The sequence below is a fragment of the Pectinophora gossypiella genome, chromosome 16, assembly GCF_024362695.1.
Source record: "Pectinophora gossypiella chromosome 16, ilPecGoss1.1, whole genome shotgun sequence".
NCBI classification, from domain to species: domain Eukaryota; kingdom Metazoa; phylum Arthropoda; class Insecta; order Lepidoptera; family Gelechiidae; genus Pectinophora; species Pectinophora gossypiella.
The window spans coordinates 12,329,717-12,350,713 of NC_065419.1; the positions used below are offsets into that span (position 1 = coordinate 12,329,717).

Genomic DNA, 20,997 nt, shown 5'->3' on the forward strand with positions numbered 1-20,997 from the left:
TCAGACCATGATTCTGGGTTAATTAATATCAACTGGAATTTTCCGTCGCAAAATTCATGATCTTTTTTATTTTATTTAAATTATTTTCAATTCTATACTTTTGCGACGGAAAATTCCACTCGATATTTTATTTTTATTTATTTATTTATAAAGTACAACCACATCACATATATTTAAACATTTTACATTTATAAGGTTACGGTATTGTGACTAATATATATGACAATTACGGCGTACATAACTTATACAATTAAGGGTACTTAAGTATTAACTCAGAATACTTAATCAGCTGAATCATCCCTCTCAGTATTCGTTACGATGTCACTTAGATCCCGTACAACTACATAGATACGTAGCTATACAAGTAGGTATGGGTGTTAGTGACACCTTAACGAATACTGAGGGGGATGATTCAGACCATGATTCTTAGTTGATATCAAGTGGAATTTCCTGTCACAAAATTCATGAACATTTTTGTGTTTTTTTTTAATTATTTTCCGATCCATACTTTTGCGACGGAAAATCCCATGTGATTTTCCTAACTTAACGTGCTGATCACCTGATTGTCCAGAAATAAGATGATCCGTGCTTCGGAAGGCACGTGACGCAGTTGGTCCCGGTTACTACCTACTGATGTAAGTACGTAGTCGTTATTTGAGTCACGTTAGGGACCTTTGGCGGTTCAACAATAATCCTGATACCAGGATTGATGAGGTTGGTCATCCACCTCTCAACCCACACGATAAGAAGATGAAGAACTTGTTCTTTTCTCCCTTAGGTTGGGAGAGCGTATTCTACGTGATGGGCGGTCTCTCCTGCCTGTGGTGCGTGTTATGGGTGATCCTGGTGCAGGACTCTCCGCAGCAACAACCGTTGATCAGCAGCGAGGAACGCAACATGATCGTCACCTCGCTTGGAGGGAAGACTGATGACCATGGGCATAAGGTTTGATTTTTTTTAATTTTTGTATTTATTGGTAAGTTGTACTTATAGTTTGTACCCGCAATCTTTCAATTTTTACATTTTGCCTCACCTTATGGTTGTCTGGAAGAAATCGCTTTAAGTGATAAGGCCGCTATTTGCCATGTACTTAGTTACGAATCTTTTTGTAATTATTTATTTTTATTTTGGTGCAATAAAGTGTATTTGTATTGTATTTGCACAGGCAGTTCAAAATTCAAATTCAAATTCAAAATTCAAAAATATCTTTATTCAGTAGGTAACATAGTTACACTTTGAATCGTCAATTTTACATAACGAACGTCTCATCCGCCTAAAACTACTGCAGCTTCTCACAACCTGTATAGCCGGGGAAAAGAAGCTGCAAGAAAAACCTCGGCACAGGGCCCTAGACGTTCTTTAAAAAAATAAAAATAAACGTAATAAAGTTATTGCTACTTGACGTTCTTTAAAAAAATAAAAATAAACATAAAACATAAAATATTGGTATACAATTGAGTAATTTAGCTGCCTAATATCAGTTCTCAGACAGTTAATCCCATGCATTCATATCTTCTAAATAATCACTAACTTTATAATAACCTTTTTTGTAAAGTTTTTGTTTAACTACTGTCTTAAAACAGTTGAAAGGCAAATTCTGAATGTCAATGGGAATCTTATTGTAAAAACGTATACATTGCCCCTTAAAAGATTTAGTAATCTTATGTAATCGACTGACTTGTAAAGCAAGTTTATTTTTATTCCTGGTATTAACAATGTGCCGATCGCTATTTTTTGCAAATAATCCTATATGTTTTTTTACATATATTAAGTTTTCAAAGATATATTGTGATGCCAAAGTTAAAATATTAATTTCTTTAAATTTATTTCTAAGTGACATCTTGGGTCCCAATTTGTAAATCGCCCGAATGGCTCGCTTTTGCAGAACAAAAATGCTGTTCATATCTGCAGCATGACCCCACAGCAAGATGCCGTACGACATTAGACTGTGGAAGTAGGCAAAATAAACTAATCGCGCGGTTTCTACATCGGTTATTAAACGAATTTTTTTGACCGCGAATGCTGCTGAGCTGAGCCTTTTGGACAACTTATCAATATGAGGACTCCATTGCAACTTAGCGTCCAAAGTAATTCCCAAAAATACAGCAGTATCCGTGAGGTCCAATTCCTTATTTTTTACAATAATAGAATCGAGGGGCCTACTAACATTCGATAACGTAAAATAAACATATTTTGTTTTATTTTCATTAAGTAGCAGGTTGTTTACAGTAAACCAATCCACTACCTCTGAAATGGCGTTGTTTACATCGTCAAAGGAATCTTGTCGTCTCTTTACTTTAAAAAGTAAGGAGGTATCATCTGCAAACAGCACCACCTCATGTTTTACAAGACTAGGTAGGTCGTTTATGTAAACTAGGAATAGAAATGGACCTAGAATTGAGCCCTGCGGGACGCCTATAGTGACGTTAGATCCACACGATCTGCAGCCATGCACATCAACCCTCTGAACGCGGCCACTAAGGTATGACTCCAAAAGAGCGATGGCATTATCAGTTATTCCATAGTGACGAAGTTTCGCGATCAAGATATCATGACAAACGCAATCGAAGGCTTTGGAAAGGTCGCAAAAGACACCAATAGCATCTTTGGACTCCTCCCAAGCCTGAAAAACATGATTTATTAACTCAACACCAGCATCGGTTGTTGAGCGACCCTTTGTGAAACCAAATTGTTTATTAGACATTAAATTGTTTAAATTGAAATGTTGAAGTAATTGCAGTAATAAAATTTTTTCAAATATTTTACTAAGCGTGGGTAGTATAGATATTGGTCTAAAATTAGTAGGGTCAGAAGTACTACCAGCTTTAAACAATGGAATGACTTTACTGTGCTTCATTAAATCTGGAAACACACCATTGTCTACACATTTATTAAATATACATGATAGATAGGGAGCTATGCAATCAATCACGGAGTTAATGACTTTAACAGAGAGACCATGAAGATCTGCAGTCTTTTTGATTTCTAAAGATTTAAAAGCTCTTAAGACGTCCCTAGGACTCACGTGTGTAAATGTTAGTTTATCTACTTTGGACGTATCTATGTGCTCCCTTACAAGTGATTGAGCGAGTGCAGGAGATGACTTCAAGTCCTTGGTAGTCGAAAATGGAATGTCAGTAAAGAATTTTTCAAAAGCTTCAGCAACTTGCTTATCATTTGTGAGTAGTTTACCGTCAATTTGTAATTGATACTCGAGATCGCGTGCTTTGACTTTTCCAGTTTCGCTATTAATAACTTTCCAAGTCATTTTAATAATATCTGAGCTACCTTTAATTTTACTGCTAACAAACATTGCCTTCGCGGTAACGCAAACACGTTTGAAAACTTTTGAATACTGTTTTACATAGTCGTGAAAAGCTACGCTATGATTGTATGTTCTTTCTTCGTAAAGTTCATACAACCTGTTTCTACTCTTATAAATTCCTACCGTCGCCCAGTCACTAAAAATTGGTGTGTCTGCTTTCTTAATTGTTTTTGCCTTAAATACTTTATTAAATTCCGATTTTGTTAGATTAAATAGGGAGTTATATAACAAATTTGGGTCATCACAGTAAGGAAGTTCTGGTAATTTGTTTGACATATTATCTTTGAATTGTTCTAAACGACTACTTGATATGGGATTGCATGTAACATCCTTTTTCAGTGAGCGGTCAACAAATAAGTTGAAAGATATTTGTTGACCACAGTGATCTGACTTTAATTTATTAATTATTAATTTATCACAAGGTTCTAAGTTACTAAAAATATTATCGATACATTTCGCGGACTGTGACGTGATTCGGGTTGGTTCTGAAAAAAGATTTACAAGATTATAACACAGAAATAAAGATTTGAATGTAGTACTTAATGAGCAATTTTCCAGAATATCAATATTAAAATCACCGCAGACGATAACATGTTTGCTTTTATTACATAATTTGCATAAAGCTTCATCAATAACTTTCTCAAATAGATCATAAGATGAAGCGGGGGGTCTGTATACGCTCAATACAATAAGCCGGCTGAGTTCAATACAGGCTAGCTCAACAGTTCGCTCAACTGAGAGACTTACAATATCCGTTCGTTCCTTATATTTTAAACAATTACGTACTAATATTAATGAACCGCCACGGATAGCCGTCTCCCTGCTGTACGAGCTGGCAACCTGGTGATTATTGAAGCAAACGAACTCATGTTTTTTTAGCCAATGTTCAGTTACGCACATAATATCAACACAATTACTGTTTAAAAAAAGTTCAATTTCAAGTTCCTTGCCCAATATTCCTTGTATGTTTTGGTGTACCAGGTTGATTACATTTGTATTTTTCTTATTGCATTTTATATTTAATATGTCCTCATTTAACTTACTACAGCCAAAGTTTTTCTCTGTTGTCATTAAATTTAATTTAAATTACAAATGTCAGAAATAAAAATAGGCTGCTCAATAGGAGCAGACGCGTTAAAAGCCAACGAATTGGCTGATTCTAATGTAAAAAAAAAGGATAGCGACTTCGCTATTTGTCTTTTGTAAAAGTTAGATAGATAGTAATATCTACCTTTGGTCAAATAAAAATTCCTAACATAGGAATTCGTATCAATGAACTGAAATTTATTATAATAATCGCATACTAAAGTATGCAATGTCAGGTTTAGATCATGCCTAAACTTATTTTCGGAATTAAGCTGACTTTGGCTGAAAGGCAATGCAAACAAAATCACTTGTTCTACATTCGGTAGGCTGTTAAGTAAGGAAATATAATGGGAAAGTAGTTCTTTGTTCGCGTTACCTCTCCTACCGGCCAAGATTATGATTGTACTATTTTTCGAGAATTTATAAGAAATTATTCTTTTTAAAATGTCTAAATAGGAGGCACCCGGCATACAATTATTAATTACTGCCCGCCTCAAGAAATGGCTAAGTTGTAAACCCATTGTTTTGCCAATTTCGTCACTAAACATAATAATATTTTGCGCTTTGTTTACCGGCGCGGGCGCCGCCTGCCCGGTCGCCGACGAGAAGGACGTATTATTGTCATTAACAATTGGTGTGAGGAGCAAGTCCTGCGCCGCCGGTACCAGCTGATGGGCCGGCGCGGGCGCGGACAGCGGGGAGGACTCGGAAACACGAGCAGGCCGCTCAGTCTGCGAGGATGAATGATTGCAACTATACTGACGATTAATTAGTGAATCGAAGCGTTCCGCGTTGTGAAAACTCAAATTCACTAACTTATCAGCGGCCAGCTCGTGCTTTCGAATAGTTTTCTGAGCTACTTCGTAGTCCAGTGTCATATTTTCTAAGGATTTTGTCAGTTTTTTTATCTGTGCCTGGAGCTGATCAATTTCACACTCATATTTTTTTGTTTGGTTTTCTAACGTTACGGTACAAGTATTAATTTCGTTCAATAGATGTTGCCCCGTATTAAACAAGTGGTGGTGTGAAGTTGATGCTTGTGGTGAGTCACAAGTGAGGTTACTCTTTGAACACAACACCTCGTGAGATGGGGTGGCGGCAGGGACCAAGTCAGGTGAGTCTGTGATCAGCTCGTCAAACAGCGATTGTGTCCGAGACGTTTTAGAAGTACTGTCCGCGAGTTCAAAGTCCGATATTTGTTTATGCGCGTCGCGCAGCTCGCGTTCCAGAACAACGGTGCGCTTGAGGGCGGTCTCAAACTCATCGCAGCTCCGGTCAAACACATGCACCGTTCTTTGTAGCTGGTCATTTTGGTCTTCCACATCATTTAAACGCTGATGTAAAGCCGCCATCTCACTCTTTAATTGTTTATTTTGTTCTAGTATGACTAATACCTCCTTCTCGCTATCCTCTCTCTCTGATAGTAGCTGCTCACATAACGCTTTAGAATTCTTAAGTTCTAGTAAAGTCAGCTTTAATTGATCTTCTAGCTTACGAGCTGCCACACTGCGAGTAGTCATAGAAGACATAGTACTCATAGTGTTTTAGAGGCAACAAAAAGAAAAGAAAACGTGTCAGTGAGAAGCCACCAAAGAAAGAGTGGTAGTTACTTACAATTTTGATAATCGTTATTCTTTAATAAGTATTTAAAATGCACTATAGATTCCGAAAAGATTACGCACTTTTGAGTTTGTAACGGTTTAACTGACACAAAGACACTTATCACAATTTAAACGCTTTTTAGCACTTATAACCACACAAATTTATACAATATTGTTAAAATATGATAAGAATATTATGACGAAATTGGTTTTTTATGAATTTATATACGATAAATTAATTTAAATAATTAAAAACTACGAGAGCTAATTTGTTTACAACTTAACCGTAGGGTTGCCAGAGCAAAAAGAAGTAGCCTGTGGTGTGTATTGAGGGCAATTCTAGTACAAGACAGGTCTTAAGAACAATCGTTAATCAGCAACGAGGAACGAAACATGATCGTCACCTCGCTTCGAGGGAAGGCAGGTGACCATGGGCATAAGGTTTGACATTTACGCCTTAATTCGTGTTGTGGGAGACCCCAGAGCAGGATTCGCCGCCAAAGGATGTTTTTCAGGGTACCGAACTGAGCATAGTACCCCGCTAGATTTTTTTTTTGACGTGACTTACTGTAGATTTGCCGCACATGGCATTAACTACTTGGCCGGACAAATGGGGAGTGCTGAAGGCTCTCACCCGGTACAACGTACCTCGGCTCAGGGCGTCGTCTGAGAGGAAAAATATTTCGATAGCGATAAGCGCTGATTGAGGGAAATCGTCGACCACGCCGGTGGGGTCGGTATCGGGGTCCTGAAATGTTCGGTGTCGCGAGCTGGTCAGCTGCCTCCATGGCTAAAGTAATCGGGTAACCCCGCTAGTCACAGGTTGGTAGTGTGACTAGGGATCGACGATCTAACGGTGTCATATGCGTCTCGCTGTGTAAACTTTGATATCGCGTTTCACGACTGCATTATTTAATGCGGCGCCATCTGTTACATGTGGGCGGAACTAGCTGGCTAGCTGGGTCCGCCACAAAGTTATTCGTGATGAAAATTGTCATTGAGGTTTCTTTTGAGTCAGGAAAGGGCATAGGACATTAATCACCCAAAAATCGGCGTCGAAGGTAAAACAATACAATTTGTCTTATTGGTTTAAACAGAAGCTGCCAGTTCCGTGGAAGGCGGTACTGACATCTCCGCCGTTCCTGGCCATTCTGGTGGCGCATGCGTGCTCCAACTGGGGCTGGTACATGCTGCTCATAGAGCTGCCCTTCTACATGAAGCAGGTGCTCAAGTTCAACATGACTGAGGTAAGATTGTTGCTGAAATATATTCGTAATAATTAAAAAAAAATCCGTGCTAGCCCAGTCCCGAGGACGCGTGACTGTATGGTCATTGTTATACATTGTATGGTCACGGGTTCGAAATTGGGGTGGAGGAGCATATTACACCACACTCACAGGGAACCCCCCTGTCGCGCTTATGAAAGTAAACAGCATATAATAAACAGCATATACGAGTACACGTCCCATTGCTGGGCACAGGCCTCGAGGGGGTACGGAGCATACTCCACCACGCAGCTCCACTGCGGGTTGGTGGAGGTGTTTTTACGGCTAACAGCCGGAACCAACGGCTTAACGTGCCCTCCGAAGCACGGAATCGTCTTACTTTTTCGGACAATCAGGTGATTCAAGCCTGAAAAGTCCTTACCAAACAAAGGACAGTCTCATAAAGTGATTTCGACAATGTCCCCATTGGGAATCGAACCCGGACCTCCAGATCGTGAGCCTAATGCTCTAACCACTAGACCACGGAGGCTGTTCGACCACGGAGACTGTTGCACACAAATGTCAAATTGCAATATTGCTTTTTTATAATATGAATTGGTTTGATGTGGCCTTTTTAACCTGTAGTTTGTACCTACTGTGTTTTGTTTTTCAGAATGCAGTAACAACAGCGCTACCGTTCCTGTCCCTATGGATCTTCAGCATCGGACTCAGCAGGACCCTAGACTGGCTGCGCAGTAAGGGACGCATCACTACCACCACAGCGCGGAAGATAGGGACTTTGTTTGGTAAGTTATTTATAAACTCACGCCCGTAATCCCTAATGGGGTTGGCAGAGCCACAAGTAATCAAAGACAACTTGCAGCCGCTGTTGATAATAGTCTTCATATGAGTATACGGTCAACGACCTCCGTGGTCCAGTGGTTGAGCGTTGGCCTCACGATCCGGAGGTCCCGTGTTCGATTCCCGGTGGGGAAATATCACAAAAATGACTTTGTGGTCCCTAGTTTGGTTAGGACATTACTGGCTGATCACCAGATTATCCGAAAGTAAGATGATCCGTGCTTCAGAAGACACGTTAAGCCGTTGGTCCCGGTTACTACTTACTGATGTAAGTATGTAGTCGTTACATGAGCCATGTCAGGGGCCTTTGGCGGCTCAATAATAACCCTGATACCATGGTGGATGAGGTTGGTACTCCACCTCACAACCCACACGATAGAAGAAGAGTATCAGCAGTGGGACTTTATGTTGTTTTATTCCAGCGTCAGCGGTCCCAGCTGCATGTCTGCTGGCACTGTGCTACATCGGCTGCAACCGTGGCGCGGCGGTGGCGCTCATGGCCATCGGAGTCACCTGCATCGGCGGCATGTTCTGCGGGTTCCTCTCAAATCACATCGACATCGCGCCCAACTTCGCAGGTCAGTTAATCCTTACAATTTTCTAAGTAATACCCTGTATATGTTATACAGGGTGTTACATAATAATATGTTACTTAGAAAATACTATGCACAAAAAAATACAAAAAATAAAAAATAATACTATTGTTAATGTGTCTATGGTCTCCCAACTAATAATTGTACTGTGAATGGAAGGCCTTATATTATTTAATGTTTTTTTGACACTGGCAATGCCTTCGGGGACTAGAGACGAATTGCTCAGAACAATAACTAAAGCATAGAAGGAAGGCTAAAATAGCAACAGAACTCTATAATTCTGCTCTACTTTATCTTACGGAACCGGCGTAATGTTAGACAAAGACGCATATACAAAAATTGTTTCGTAATTTCGTAGGTTGTCACAAGTTTTTCATTGCCTAGTGTTGGGTTTCACTTTAGTAATATGTCGATAAAATTAAATTTACTTACAATTAATGTCGATAAATTTTTTTTACAAGATTTCTTTTTGTAGGATGCAATTATCTTCTTCTTGATGAAAGGAGACTCTGTCTCTGATAGGTAAGTATCTAACCATTTTTGGATTATATTGTCTGGTTTATATTAGTTTGGAGCTGCAGCTCACATTCAGGAAGGAAAGAAAATAGCCAACTGTTATCGTTTCATCGGTAAGTATTTTGTAATATTCGAATTTATTTATGATGTCATCCGCCGTGCACTGGTGTCGATCGACGTGCCGTGCAAATTGGAACCGCCGCCGCCGGGTCTAAGCCGCACAGACGGTAAGAGGCCCGATGGGGTCACGCCATAGACATAGAAAAGAGTATGGACTGGAAATACCTACAGAAAAAACGTGCCACTCTGTAAACATAAAATGGCGGTCTTTACTAGGGCTACAAGCTGTTTCAATACTAGGATTACCATACTCGCACGTACTAGATATAGCATTATACTTAAAAAAATACGGCATACAAGTATTCATAAGAGAACAGAAAGGGAAAGTAAAAGGTAGGTAGGTGGTGTACTGTATCTTTCGTGCAAAACTTGTAAGTATTGTATGTTGCGTGCAATAAAGTATATTTGTATTTGTAAAGGAAGGTTTAGTCAAGATTTATCTAAGTCGCTTACACAAATCTATAACATTCATTACATTCTTTATTGGGCGCAGTTCGTATCAACCTGGAGTGTTGGAGTAGGAGTAAATAAGAAAAGGAGGTAAAATGAAATATAAATTAGATCGTAAATCTGTTCATTAGCAAGTATTTATTTCACACGTTATTAATTATGTACATTATATTTACAATAAATACAAATTTATTAATTTCTAAACAGTGTCAATTTGCTTAGAAACTGTCTTTGTGACACCCTGTCACATTGTTTTTTTTTTTTCATTAAGTCGTTTGATCTTGAGGCGGGACTTGTTCAGCTTTTCTTTTAAATTTTTCATCTCGTCTTCTTGAACTGACTGAAATAAAGTTTAATAATAATGTTAAAATAGTATATGTACAAAATAATCTATAAAAATAAAAGTAAAATATATCTGATTTAAGTGCATTGTGCAGCTGGTTGAATTATACACTCTATATATGTATATCATGTTAAAAATATAAAAAAAGAAAATTATTTGATATACCTTTTCATGTAAATCCAGTCGACACTTTTGGATTTAATATCTGAAATCAAAGATAATAATAATTTACTTATATAAAACGTGTACAACTCATAATTGTTTAGACATAAAACAACTACAGACTTAGTATATATATACTAAGTTTATTAAGTACATAATAATATGTAGTTGAATGATAGATAGTATAAACGTGTTGTGATAACATGATACAAATATCTTATCTATCTATCCAGCAGTGAGATGATGCAGGCTAGGCTGAAATTTAAATTTAAACACCATTTCATCTGTCTGATCTATAATGTTCAATGTAGGAATAGCATCGTCTCGAAGACGCCTCCACTTTGAATTAGGAACACACATAAATGAATCCGCAGTAAAATGTTTCGAGCAAATACGGCTGTACTTATTTGGAATCCAATTTCGTCTATTAATGCGAATTATCCATTCTTTCTCTTTGTTATCGTCTACAGGAAATCTAAAAATTAAAAGTATCGATAATTTTAGTACATCACTATGGACAATCAACATAACCTCAAATCAATTCCGTATTCATCGATGAAACGTATAATATAATGGATATCTCAAATATTTTATGCTACAAATCTATTCAGCAAAACATATTACTTTCCTAAAATTGTTCAGCAGTTCACATTTCACTAGAAAATTACAAAAAACTTACCGATGAAACGACAGAAGTTGTTGGCTATTTTCTTTTCTTCCTGAATGTGAGCTGCAGCCCCATACCACACAAGACATAATGTCACACAGTCGAGACACTCAATTATTTGATATAAATAAAAGTTTCTTTCCATTTATTTGGAAAAATATTGTTAAATTATCACTTAAAACAATCTGAACACAAGACACTCGTAAACACAGTTGACGCGACCGTGTCAAATAGTTCGGTAAATATAAGTAAAATCTTCTTATGTATGTTACTATGTATTTGGCCGAGTTAAAATGAGTCCAATAGCCTATTGGAATGTCATTTGGACCTATTGGCAATAGGTCCAAATGACATTTCATGTTGTGACAACCTCGGAAAAAATGAAGCAAAGAGCGAATCATTTGTCCTTTTCTCACTCATAGTTTGTGTCGTAAGCTAGAAGAGAGCCGGTTTATAGTTTCTGAATTCTTATTTTAGCCTTCCTTCTATGCTTTAGTTATTGTTCTGAGACGAATTGTCTGCCCTCCACTTCTTCCCTCTCTCTGCTCGACCACCGTCCATGACGGTTCGCTTTATCGTTCTGTTTTTCCTAATACTTTTGTGACCACTTTTTAATACTTAGTGACTGACATTATCGTGTGTGACAAGTGTAATGATTCTTGAGGAATTAAATATACATTTGGTGTGAATAAGCTGTTTTCAATTTACCGCATTGCTAATGGTGCTAATCACAGCCACTGCCGATCTACGTCCTCCATCAGGTTTTGGGCACAGCGTGGGAATAATCTTCTTGCATCCTGTGATTATAGCGCTATTGCATCAAGTAAGATATTGCTGAGTACGCATTGGCCATGTCGCAAGCGGACGGCGGTAATATTTCTGCAATGGAGACGGCCACGCCGACCACGTCGACTATGTTGCTCAGCGGCTCAAACGGCGGTATCGAAAAGCTGGAAGGAGCTGCCAATTATCACAGCTGGAAATTCGCACTAAAGATGGTTTTGAAACTCGAGGGCCTATGGGACCTGATTGAAGGAAATGAGGACATTGCTGTCACGGGCTTAGACGCCGTGCGCGACCAACGTGCGCTGGCTCGCTTGTGTTTGAGCGTAAAACCGGGACTATACCAATATGTACGTGAGGCTAAAACCGCAAGACAGGCTTGGAAGAAGCTGTCTGATGTCTTCGAGGACCGTGGCTTATATCGCCGTGTATTGCTCCTCAGACAATTACATCGCATCGATTTTTCACATTTCAACAACATGTCTGAATACATAGAAAAGGTTATGTCTATTGTACACCAACTAGCAGACATAAATAAAGTAATTGATGACGAAGAAATTGCGGAAATCCTCTTGAGCGGTTTACCACAGGAATATGATCCATTGGTGTCAAACCTTGAAACTTTATGTATTTCTTCGAGTCTTCAGAGTGAGTTGGTGCGTACCAGATTGCTGCAAGAATACCAAAGAAAAGGTGAAAATGGTAATGGTACTTCTACTTCTGCATTTGTATCAAGACGGCAAACACCACCAATCTGCAAACATTGTGGCAAAGTTGGTCATATTAAGCCGAAATGTTATAAGTTGAAGAAAGAAAAATTCATGAAGAAGAAGGAAATTCAGCAGCAGCCTACTGCATTCTTCGCTCAGAATAGTACTGAAGTTTACATTGATAGTGGATCATCTAATCACATGTGTAACAATAAGGACTTATTATTCAACACAAGAGAAACACATGTGCAACATATTTCTGTGGCTAATAGCCAGCAGATGATAAGTACGTGCATTGGTGACATGAACATTATTATAAACAAACAGGTAAAAACCTTTAAAGATGTTATGTTTGTCCCTAATTTGTCTGCAAATCTCTTATCAGTCTCTAAATTATGTCAGTATGGTTACAAAGTACAATTTAATAATGAAGGTTGTTTTTTATATGATAATGGTTGTAAAACTTTTGGCAATAATTATTTGGTTAAATTAGCTTGCACTAATGGCATTTATAAATTGGAAGGTTGTGTATGTGATGGCAACTTACTCAATAGGAAGCACTCTTTGCTCCTGCAAAATAGGCAAGACTCACAGAGTGCTGTAGTTGCTGCCAGTGCCTTATCCAATGCGGATATTTGGCATCAACGGCTTGGCCACTTAAACATGACAGGTATGTGTAGGTTAAGATTGCATGTGTGTGGTGTCGTATTTCAGGAAGAAGCACACCAGTGTGAAGCATGCCTGAAGGGGAAGCTCACGGCCGAACCTTTCCCTTTGGCAAGCTCAAGCAAGACTACAGGACCACTACAGCTCATACACAGTGACGTGTGTGGACCGATGCCGGAGGCTAGCTGGGGTGGAGCTAGATACCTAGTCACATTCACTGATGACTTCACGAGGAAAAGCTTCGGATACCTAATGAAGAATAAGAATCAGGTATTTGATTGTTTTGTTATTTTTAAAGCCTTAGTTGAAAAACAGCTTAATTTGCCTATTAAATGCCTGCGAACTGACAATGGTGGTGAATATTGTAATGAAAAATTCTCTCAATTTTTGCAACGAGAGGGTATTATTCACCAGACTACTGTTCCTTATTCACCTGCTCAAAATGGCATCTCTGAGCGTCTTAATAGAACACTCTTTGAGAAAGTCCGTTGCATGTTACAGCATTGTGGTCTCGGAAAGCGTTTTTGGGGAGAAGCTGTCATGACAGCTTTGTATTTAAAAAATAGGTCTCCCACAGCTGCTTTGTCCGGACAAATACCAGAGGAAATTTGGTCTGGATTGAAAATAGATCTCAGCCACCTCAGGGTTTTTGGCTGTACTGCTTTTTCGCTCGTACCTGAGCATAAACGTGACAAGCTAGACGCTAAGGGGAAGGAATATATATTTGTGGGATATAGCAATACTTCTAAAGGTTATCGTCTAGCTGATCCCTTATGTCCTACTAAAGTCATCATTTCGCGTAACGTGGCATTTATTGAAAATAAGTTTTATAAAACCAATTTGAAACCTTCTGAAACGAACGAACGAGAGGAAATTAATTTTTATAATTTTGACTGTGATATGAAACAGTACTGTGATACAAATATGAATGAATCTAATAATATAATAAATGGATTAAATAATAATGAATTGAAGATGAATAATAATGAAAATATAATTAATAGTGGTTCCATATCAATTTCAGACGGAGAATACTGTACGGGGAGTGAGGATGAGTCCTGTTCCACTGAATCGTCTGCAGGCGACATGGGCTTCGAGCCTTTGAGTCAGCCGCGCGAGACTTCTAATGTGGAGGTAGCCGCGACTAGTCCAGTGACCGTCGCTTCGCACTCTGGACGTCCTACTCGCTCTACTCGGAATGTACACCCTATTAGATACCATGACTATGATATGAGTCTTTTAGTTAGAGGGAATCCTCTTATCGACGAACCACTTTCATATGAAGAGGCTATAAGCTCTTCTTGCAGTGCAGAGTGGAAGAACGCCATGAAATGTGAGTACGACGCCCTTGTTAATAACAATGTATGGGAATTGGTAGATAGACCTATTAATAAAAATGTTGTTAAGTGCAAGTGGGTTTATAAAGTAAAATTCGATGCTTCAGGTAAATTTGATCGTTTTAAAGCACGTCTTGTTGCCAAGGGTTTTACACAACGTGAAGGAATAGATTATAATGAAACTTTTTCACCTGTTGTACGTCACTCCACTATGCGAATACTGTTTTCTATCGCTAATCAATATGATTTAAACATAGATCATTTGGATGTTGCTACAGCATTCTTAAATGGCGATCTAAATGAAGTAATTTACATGGAACAACCAGTAGGTTTTTGTGATAAATATCCTAACAAGGTTTGTTTACTAAAGAAAAGTATTTATGGCCTTAAACAGGCAAGCAGAATGTGGAATTGTAAAATACACAATCTACTTTGTAAACATGATTTTATTCAGTCAAAGTGTGAACCTTGTGTTTATTTTAAATGTACTGATAATGATCTGGTTATCATAGCTTTATATGTGGATGACTTTTATGTATTTTACAGTTCTAACAGCTCTAATAAAAATAAGTTGGTTTTTGTTCTTGAAAAAGAATTTAATGTAAAGAATTTAGGAACACTTCAGAGCTGTCTAGGTATGAATATCACTAGGGATAAAGTTAAGGGCATTTTAAAACTTGACCAAAGTGAATATATTCGTAAATTGCTTGCACGATTTGGTATGGTAAATTGTAAGGCCGTGTCTACACCCATGGAGGTTAACTGTAAGCTGTTAAAGTCTGAAAAAGATATCAGTTTACAGGATGACATTTATAACTATCGTCAGCTACTTGGCTGCCTGATGTATCTGTCCGTATGTACACGTCCAGATATATCATTTGCGTGTAGCCAGCTGAGCCAGTTTAATAACTGTTTCGATAGAACTCATTGGTTAGCAGCTAAGCGTATACTGCGTTACTTGGCAGGTACAATTCATTACTCTTTATGTTTCCATAAAAGTAGGGATTGGTTTTTAAATGCCTTTACTGATGCAGACTGGGCCAATGATGTAATCGACAGAAAGTCTTATACTGGTTTTGTCATTATGTTAGGCAATAATACGGTCAATTGGGAATCACGTAAACAGAAATGTGTAGCGTTGTCGTCTACTGAAGCCGAATACGTTGCCATAAGTGATGTATGTAAAGATATTTCTTTTATTCAAAATTTGCTTTCAGAAATTGTACCTAGTTACTGTAAAGAAATGAAATATACTGTTTACAATGATAACCAGAGTGCGCAAAAGTTATTACAAGTTAAAGAATATTGTCATAAGCGCACAAAACACATTGACTTGAGATACCATTATGTTAAGGACCTTATTAGTAAGAATTCTATTTGTGTAAAATACTTACCTACTGATAAAATGATTGCAGATGTTTTGACGAAACCATTAAGTAAAGTTAAACATGAATCTTTTGTAAATGCCATGAATGTGTGTAGCAGTATGTAATAATTTGACTTTGTATTGTGTAAATGATACTTTTAATTGTTAATTAATTGTTGCATATAAATGTAGAGTCACATTTTTTTTTGTAAAATGTAGAGTCTCTTTAATCTAAATGTAGAGTCACGTTTTAGAAAATGTAGAGTCTCTTTGATTAAAATGTAGAGTCATGACATCCAATGTAGAGTTATTTTTTTTGATGTTTCATATTGTTTGTTATGTTATATTTATGACATTGTGAGCCATAAGGGGAAGTGTTAATGTGTCTATGGTCTCCCAACTAATAATTGTACTGTGAATGGAAGGCCTTATATTATTTAATGTTTTTTTGACACTGGCAATGCCTTCGGGGACTAGAGACGAATTGTCTGCCCTCCACTTCTTCCCTCTCTCTGCTCGACCACCGTCCATGACGGTTCGCTTTATCGTTCTGTTTTTCCTAATACTTTTGTGACCACTTTTTAATACTTAGTGACTGACATTATCGTGTGTGACAAGTGTAATGATTCTTGAGGAATTAAATATACATTTGGTGTGAATAAGCTGTTTTCAATTTACCGCATTGCTAATGGTGCTAATCACAGCCACTGCCGATCTACGTCCTCCATCAACTATGACATAGTATTTTCTAAGTAACATTATACCTACAGGGTGTTAGTGACATAGTAACGAATACTAAGAGGGATGTCCAAACCATGATTCTGAGTTAATATCAAATGGAAATTTCCGTCGAAATATTCATGTTTTTTTTTGTGTTTTTCTAAATTATATTTTCAATTCTATACTTTTGCGATGGATAGACTATAGATGATGGGATGGATAGTAGGATATAACGCTAGCGAGCCCAAACTCGATAAGGTTGCGTGGTTTTATAACTTCCTTTAACCACCTTCCGACCCTGGATATCATGTACCACCAGAAAGCATGTTAAGACAAACAGCCCCAAATCATTTAAAAATGTGGGTTCGGAACAATGATGTAGAAAATATTTTCCCATGAAAAGGTTTCATAAACGTGATTTTTCATATAGCCATTTCATATAACTTTTTACTGACAGCATATTTTTGGCTGCGGTTTGGTTTTTGTTACTCAGGTGTGCGTCAAGCTAGCGGCCTCAAAAAAAAAATGGGCACGAAAAAATAATTTGACCATACCAAAAAATAGTACTCTTATTGAAAAAAATAGTACCTGTTGTAAAAAAATTAGTACCATCACGGTTCTGGATTTATAGCCATGTTTTATTGCACTTGCTAGCTTGACGGTGAGCGAAATTTGGCGAGAGTTAACGACAAGGTCTTTCGCTTTGATTTAAACGCCAAAAAATAGTATCGAAATAGTACTCACCCCCTGCAAAATACCGAAAGTAGTACTTCAACGGTTCCAAAGTTATAAAGGCAGTTCTTTGATCCCGCTAGCTTGACGTTTTGAAAATACCTATTATCTGGGGAACGCTTGCATATTTCAGTATGTAACTAATGTCAATAAACTCGTATGAAATAGTACTCCCTACCATCATAATTTTGTTCCGATTCTCTTTGTAGAAATGTTAAAAAATCATCATAACCTATGCCATACATTTGTTGTTGATACAGTCACGTAGACAATTACATAACCTCACAATTTATTCGTAAGTATTGCCATTTTGGAGGTCTACCCTACCATTTCTTTGCACTCCAGTGCTGCTATTACAAAAAATTCCTATTGCATACACCCATATGCACTAATTTTAATAGAAAATGGCTGCATGGGTCTAGTTCTTATCGAAAACAATCTGTGATTTTAATACATCATAATACATTTTTAATCTGCTGTTTTATTTTATAATTTATACCTTCATGTTGAATTTGTTACGGATCGAAGTGTTTGTTAATAAACAATTTGCAGTATTTGTAGAATAACTCAAAGAGTTTCAACAATGATATTACTTTCATCTAACAACCCTGGCACTTCACCAATTTTTACCCAAAAATGGGGAAAAATACTGAAATCTGACAACATTCTTGACCATGTGTAATAATTTTGTTCGCGACTGTACTCGTCTTGATAAATGTATGACATAGGTTATAATGACTTTTTGACATATTTCTACAAAGAGAATCAGGTCCAAATTATGATGGTAGGGAGTACTATTTCATACGAGTTTATTGACATTAGTTACAAACTGAAGTATGCAAGCATTCCCCAGATAATAGGTATTTTCAAAACGTCAAGCTAGCGGGATCAAAAAAAAAATGGGCACGAAAAAATAATTTGACCATACCAAAAAATAGTACTCTTATTGAAAAAAATAGTACCTGTTGTAAAAAAATTAGTACCATCACGGTTCTGGATTTATAGCCATGTTTTATTGCACTTGCTAGCTTGACGGTGAGCGAAATTTGGCGAGAGTTAACGACAAGGTCTTTCGCTTTGATTTAAACGCCAAAAAATAGTATCGAAATAGTACTCACCCCCTGCAAAATACCGAAAGTAGTACTTCAACGGTTCCAAAGTTATAAAGGCAGTTCTTTGATCCCGCTAGCTTGACGTTTTGAAAATACCTATTATCTGGGGAACGCTTGCATATTTCAGTATGTAACTAATGTCAATAAACTCGTATGAAATAGTACTCCCTACCATCATAATTTTGTTCCGATTCTCTTTGTAGAAATGTTAAAAAATCATCATAACCTATGCCATACATTTGTTGTTGATACAGTCACGTAGACAATTACATAACCTCACAATTTATTCGTAAGTATTGCCATTTTGGAGGTCTACCCTACCATTTCTTTGCACTCCAGTGCTGCTATTACAAAAAATTCCTATTGCATACACCCATATGCACTAATTTTAATAGAAAATGGCTGCATGGGTCTAGTTCTTATCGAAAACAATCTGTGATTTTAATACATCATAATACATTTTTAATCTGCTGTTTTATTTTATAATTTATACCTTCATGTTGAATTTGTTACGGATCGAAGTGTTTGTTAATAAACAATTTGCAGTATTTGTAGAATAACTCAAAGAGTTTCAACAATGATATTACTTTCATCTAACAACCCTGGCACTTCACCAATTTTTACCCAAAAATGGGGAAAAATACTGAAATCTGACAACATTCTTGACCATGTGTAATAATTTTGTTCGCGACTGTACTCGTCTTGATAAATGTATGACATAGGTTATAATGACTTTTTGACATATTTCTACAAAGAGAATCAGGTCCAAATTATGATGGTAGGGAGTACTATTTCATACGAGTTTATTGACATTAGTTACAAACTGAAGTATGCAAGCATTCCCCAGATAATAGGTATTTTCAAAACGTCAAGCTAGCGGGATCAAAGAACTACCTTTATAACTTTGGAACCGTTGAAGTACTACTTTCGGTATTTTGCAGGGGGTGAGTACTATTTCGATACTATTTTTTGGCGTTTAAATCAAAGCGAAAGACCTTGTCGTTAACTCTCGCCAAATTTCGCTCACCGTCAAGCTAGCAAGTGCAATAAAACATGGCTATAAATCCAGAACCGTGATGGTACTAATTTTTTTACAACAGGTACTATTTTTTTCAGTAAGAGTACTATTTTTTGGTATGGTCAAATTATTTTTTCGTGCCCATTTTTTTTTTGAGGCCGCTAGCTTGACGCACACGTTACTCAGTAGGTCTAGTTGCTGTCCAAATGTCCACACATTTGGACACCCCGATACCGACCCCGCCGGCGTGATCGACGATTTCCCTCAATCAGTGCTTATCGCTATCCACCCACTAGGGTCGATTAATTCTCTCAAATATTTTTCCTCTCAGACGACGCCCTGAGCCGAGGTTCGCGCCCAACTGGGCACCCTCAGGCTTGTTGTCTTAAACGTTGTATCGGGTGAGAGCCTTCAGCGCTCCCCATTTGTCCGGCCAAGTTCCATACAACTTTGCTCAATGCCCTTTGTGTACTTTCAGTTGTTTACTTAGTCAATGGTACGGAACCCATTGTGCGCGAGCCCGACTCGCACTTGGCCGGTTTCTTGTTATACCGTACATTTATTTCTGTTTCAGGAACATTGATGGCTATGACTAACACCGTCGCTACCATCCCGGGGATTGTGGTCCCCATATTTGTCGGCGTACTAACACATGGCAATGTAAGTTCTTCATCTATCGTGTGGGTTGTGGGTGGATTACCAACCCCATCAACCCTGGTGTCAGGGTTATTATTACTGAGCCGCCATAGGCCCCTGACATGACTCATGTAGCGATTACGTACTTCCTAGTAAGTAGTAACCGGGACCAACGGCTTAACGTGCCTTCCGAAGCACGGATCATCTATCTTACTTTTGGACAATCAGGGGATCAGCTTGTAATGTCCTAACCAAACTAGGGAACACAAAGTGATTTGTCCCCACCGGGATTCGAACCCGGGACCTTCGGATCGTGAGCACAACAATGTAAGTTTATCACTGTTTACTCCAAGTCCAGAAAAAGCATCTGACTTTTTGTTTTTAAACTATTTACCCGTGCTTAAAAAGCGCACCCCTGATGCCGCGCAGCAGCGGTATCAGTACTGGTTGGAGGCTGAGGAAATGGATTGTGGTAGGGCTCTAGCTAGAACATCACCGATTGAGAAATTGGTCGGTGTACTGCGGATCGGAAGGCGATTGGGGCAACCACCGTTCTACACGCCCTATCATCGACAAGAGCGCAGCTATAAAGAGAGAGAGACCCGTGCTTATGGAAACTCATAAAGAGAAAATTCAAATCGAAAAAAATCTGACTCGGACGGGACTTGAACCCGCAGCTCTTGTCAAGCCGGGACGAGCGTGTTAACCATTACACCACCGGGTCCTCCTCTCCATGCGAAATTCTTTCGATCTACTTATGTATCTTTATTAAGTAGACGCCGGCGGCGCCTTCTATCTAGAGTATTTAGTACTAATATTACTTTATTACCTTTTTATTTTTTGATATAACCCTGGTATAACTTCAGTATAAATGGTCGTAAGCCGTTAAGCGCGTTACGCGTGACGCGTAAGTGCGAGCGAGACAAAAAATCCGCGCTCGCTCCCTTACTCCTTAACGGCTTACGACCATTTATACTGAAGTTATACC

At 38.1% G+C, this 20,997-nt stretch overlaps 1 protein-coding gene across 1 annotated transcript in view; it reads left to right on the forward strand.

The window, feature by feature from the left end:
- Positions 1-20,997, forward strand: part of LOC126373814 (sialin) — a 41,007-nt gene that overhangs the window by 16,983 nt on the left and 3,027 nt on the right. The window contains exons 6-10 of the mRNA XM_050020136.1: positions 779-945; positions 7,110-7,259; positions 7,891-8,023; positions 8,501-8,656; positions 19,948-20,033. Of these exons, the coding sequence (XP_049876093.1) occupies positions 779-945; positions 7,110-7,259; positions 7,891-8,023; positions 8,501-8,656; positions 19,948-20,033 (692 nt within the window). The remainder of the gene's footprint in view (positions 1-778; positions 946-7,109; positions 7,260-7,890; positions 8,024-8,500; positions 8,657-19,947; positions 20,034-20,997) is intronic.